Raw genomic sequence first — 2922 nt, 5'->3', positions numbered from 1 at the left:
CCCCCCCACAGAGGGACAAAAGGACCCCCTGATGATCCTCTAATCGCCTGAGCCAAGGTGTGAAACTGGTTGTGGGTCCCAATCACCCAGTTTCACAACTTGTAACTTTTGTCACTAGACTGCTTCATTAGTCTGCACTACTTCTTCAAAAAAGCAACAAGTTAAACAGAATGTGAACATTATCAGACATGGAAAAATAATGTTCAGTCTAAGTTAAAAAAAAAAACGAAATCCAGAAACTTGTGAACAGAGATGAAAAATATATCATTTAAATGAGAGTTTAATACTATTCACTAATGGTGGCTGCAGTGAGCCTGCTTTTGATAGCAGAGCTTTGGCGGGGCGTGGTCTGCGGGGCAGGTGAACATACCTGAGCGCCATCCGCAAACACACCTCACCAGCTTAAAACAGAATGAACTAGGTACTGTTGATGTGTGTAGGCTGTAGCCAAAAAGCTGCAGCCGCATGTGTAAGTCGACAGCCGACAGACTTGCACACGCGGCTGCAGCTTTTCAGGGGATGCAGTGGATGTGCATATTACTAACCTAGCTGCCACAAATGTCTTTGTTCCACCATAAAAGTGATTCTGATGTTAGTTCCGCATAACCTTTCTGCCAGGTAACTTGTGCCCCACCAGTGGGGTGCTCTACACACTTTGAGAACCACTGCCTTAGAGGCAGGAACAGCATTCACAGTTACATCCTGATAATACACATTCTTAAAGGCACATGTTTGAAATTCTTACAGGTGTTTCAGTTCTGCGAGAGCTTTCCTTACCGATACTGTCATACGGGATCTTGATGGTGTCACTGGATGTCCATACACTGGTGTAGATTAAAAGACAGAGAGGCATCATCCCCAAGGCCAGGAGAGAGGAGCAGGTTGTCATACTGATACTGAGGAGCGAAGGATTTGGACACTGATGAGTTTTCTGCATTTGTCCCCAGCTGTGCTTATACACACTAACACAATCTGTTTTATTTAAATAGTGCTTTAACATTGAATAAATGTAAATAAAACTCTAGACCAATAAAAACTTGTAATACATTAATTCTGTTGTTCGCCTGCCAGGTAGCTACCCAACAAGAAAGTCTTCCTTAAAATAGCTTAAGAGTGTTCTGGGATCCAAAAAACATGAAAATGTTCGATTTAGTTTACATACACAAGAGAAACAAATAGTTATCATAGAGTAGACATAGTGGTCCTCTAAGAGCAGCACTTGGTGATAGTAGGGGAAAAAGAAGGTTCCTTTTTTAACAGGGAGAAACCTCCAGCTGAAAAAGGCTCAGAGAAATCTGCTCTTTAACAGAAAGGGGAAAAGAAAAATAGCAGTGAACCTGCCCAAGGTCTCACCTGAGGTCCATGTCTCCATCCAACCAGTAGCAGATGATGTTGGAGTTTGAGCCACCTGGACAGCAGCCCATGATGATGATGACCACTGCCTGCACAGCCTGGACCCCAAAAGCCAGTGACAAGGCAAAAGCTGTGAAAGGCATAATGCCAAACTGGCAGAGGAAGCCAATGATAATGCCCCATGGCTTCTTAATGTGGCCCCACAGCTTTGCAGCCTCCACTGTGCAGCCCATGGCGAACATGACCATTGCGAGCATGATGGTGAGCACCGTGCTCATCACTACTCCCAGGATGGCATTGAAGTTACTGGGAGGAACAAGGCAGTCTGTGCCCGAGCAGGCTGTGGCAGCATTGTCACAGATAGCTGGCAGCATGGTGGTTGGCTTCAGCGTGGATATTGTTGTTGCAGAAGAAGAATATCAGCAGATACTAAAACTTGCACACACTTTGGGGCTAGAGTCCTTGAAATGTGACGAGTCCAGTTTCTCCCCCTGTCCAGGAAGATGGACCTGACAAAGAGATGGAGTGAGCTTGGATCACTGCCCTTTATGCCCACGGTTCCAAAGCCAAATAAAATTGGGCCGAAAGATAAAAAATTAACCAATAGTCTATGTTTTATGGGGTCAGCGTTCAAAACACATGCATATAAAAAAGAAAATCCCAATGAAATATGAAATGCCATTGGACCTTGGCTCCATCTTTTTACAGCCACATGGGTTTTAAATTTTTATTGGACTCTCATGTCATCAAGCATCATCATGCAGGAAAAGCCACAGAGCACATGTTCTTTGCACAATTCCCATAACATTCCCAATATAAAGGCATGCAGCTTACACAATCATAAAAGAAAGTGTAGAAATATTTTTTGCATTGATAGGAAAAGAGCACATAAATTGGGGGTGGGCTAGAGGTGATTTGTCTGTGGTGTCATTCATTTCTGCATTTTGATTTTACATTTTTTTTATGTGCCATAGGTCTAATTATATAGAGAATCAAGATGCTGTAAAACAATAAAACATGAAAGGATGAAAATGTTTACGGGCACTTCATGTCAATATACCAGGTGTGGAAACAATAAAAAGTCAAAGTGTCCTGATAGAAATTTAAGGGCTATCACAAGGATAGTACCAGCATCATCAACATAAAAACAGTTTACCTAATAAAAGAAGAAAAGAAATCTGCCACATGAGCATGTTTAAACTCACCAGGAGATCCCTGGGCTGTTCTCTAATTGGTGGCTTTATTTTCCAGATATATTTTATTGCCTTCCTAACTGACTTTATGCAACTTTGCAGTCTGGGTCGTTGTGTCCTTGGGCAAGACACTTCACCTACCGCCTACTGGTGATGGCCAGAGGGGCCGATGGCGCGATATGGCAGCCTCGCTTCTGTCAGTCTGCCCCAGGGCAGCTGTGGCTACAACTGTAGCTTGCCTCCACCAGTGTGTGAATGTGAGAGTGAATGAATAGTGGTATTGTAAAGCGCTTTGGGTGCCTTGAAAAGCGCTATATAAATCCAATCCATTATTATTTATTTTTCATATCTTTATTTTCGCTAGTTTATGTAATTT

At 42.9% G+C, this 2922-nt stretch overlaps 1 protein-coding gene across 1 annotated transcript in view; it reads right to left on the bottom strand.

Moving 5' to 3' along the window:
* Positions 1-1799, bottom strand: part of LOC102304737 (ileal sodium/bile acid cotransporter) — a gene marked incomplete in the record, with an annotated part of 6703 nt that extends 4904 nt beyond the window's left edge. The window contains 2 exon segments of the mRNA XM_042218534.1: positions 778-896; positions 1354-1799. Coding sequence (XP_042074468.1) covers positions 778-896; positions 1354-1727 — 493 coding nt within the window.
* Between the last annotated feature and the right edge of the window lie 1123 nt (positions 1800-2922).

This window comes from Haplochromis burtoni, unplaced genomic scaffold (genome assembly GCF_018398535.1).
Source record: "Haplochromis burtoni strain Fernald_Lab_line unplaced genomic scaffold, NCSU_Asbu1 Contig_20, whole genome shotgun sequence".
NCBI classification, from domain to species: Eukaryota; Metazoa; Chordata; class Actinopteri; order Cichliformes; family Cichlidae; genus Haplochromis; species Haplochromis burtoni.
The sequence above is the reverse complement of the archived record's forward strand: the minus strand, read 5'-3'. Positions and strand labels throughout refer to the sequence as shown.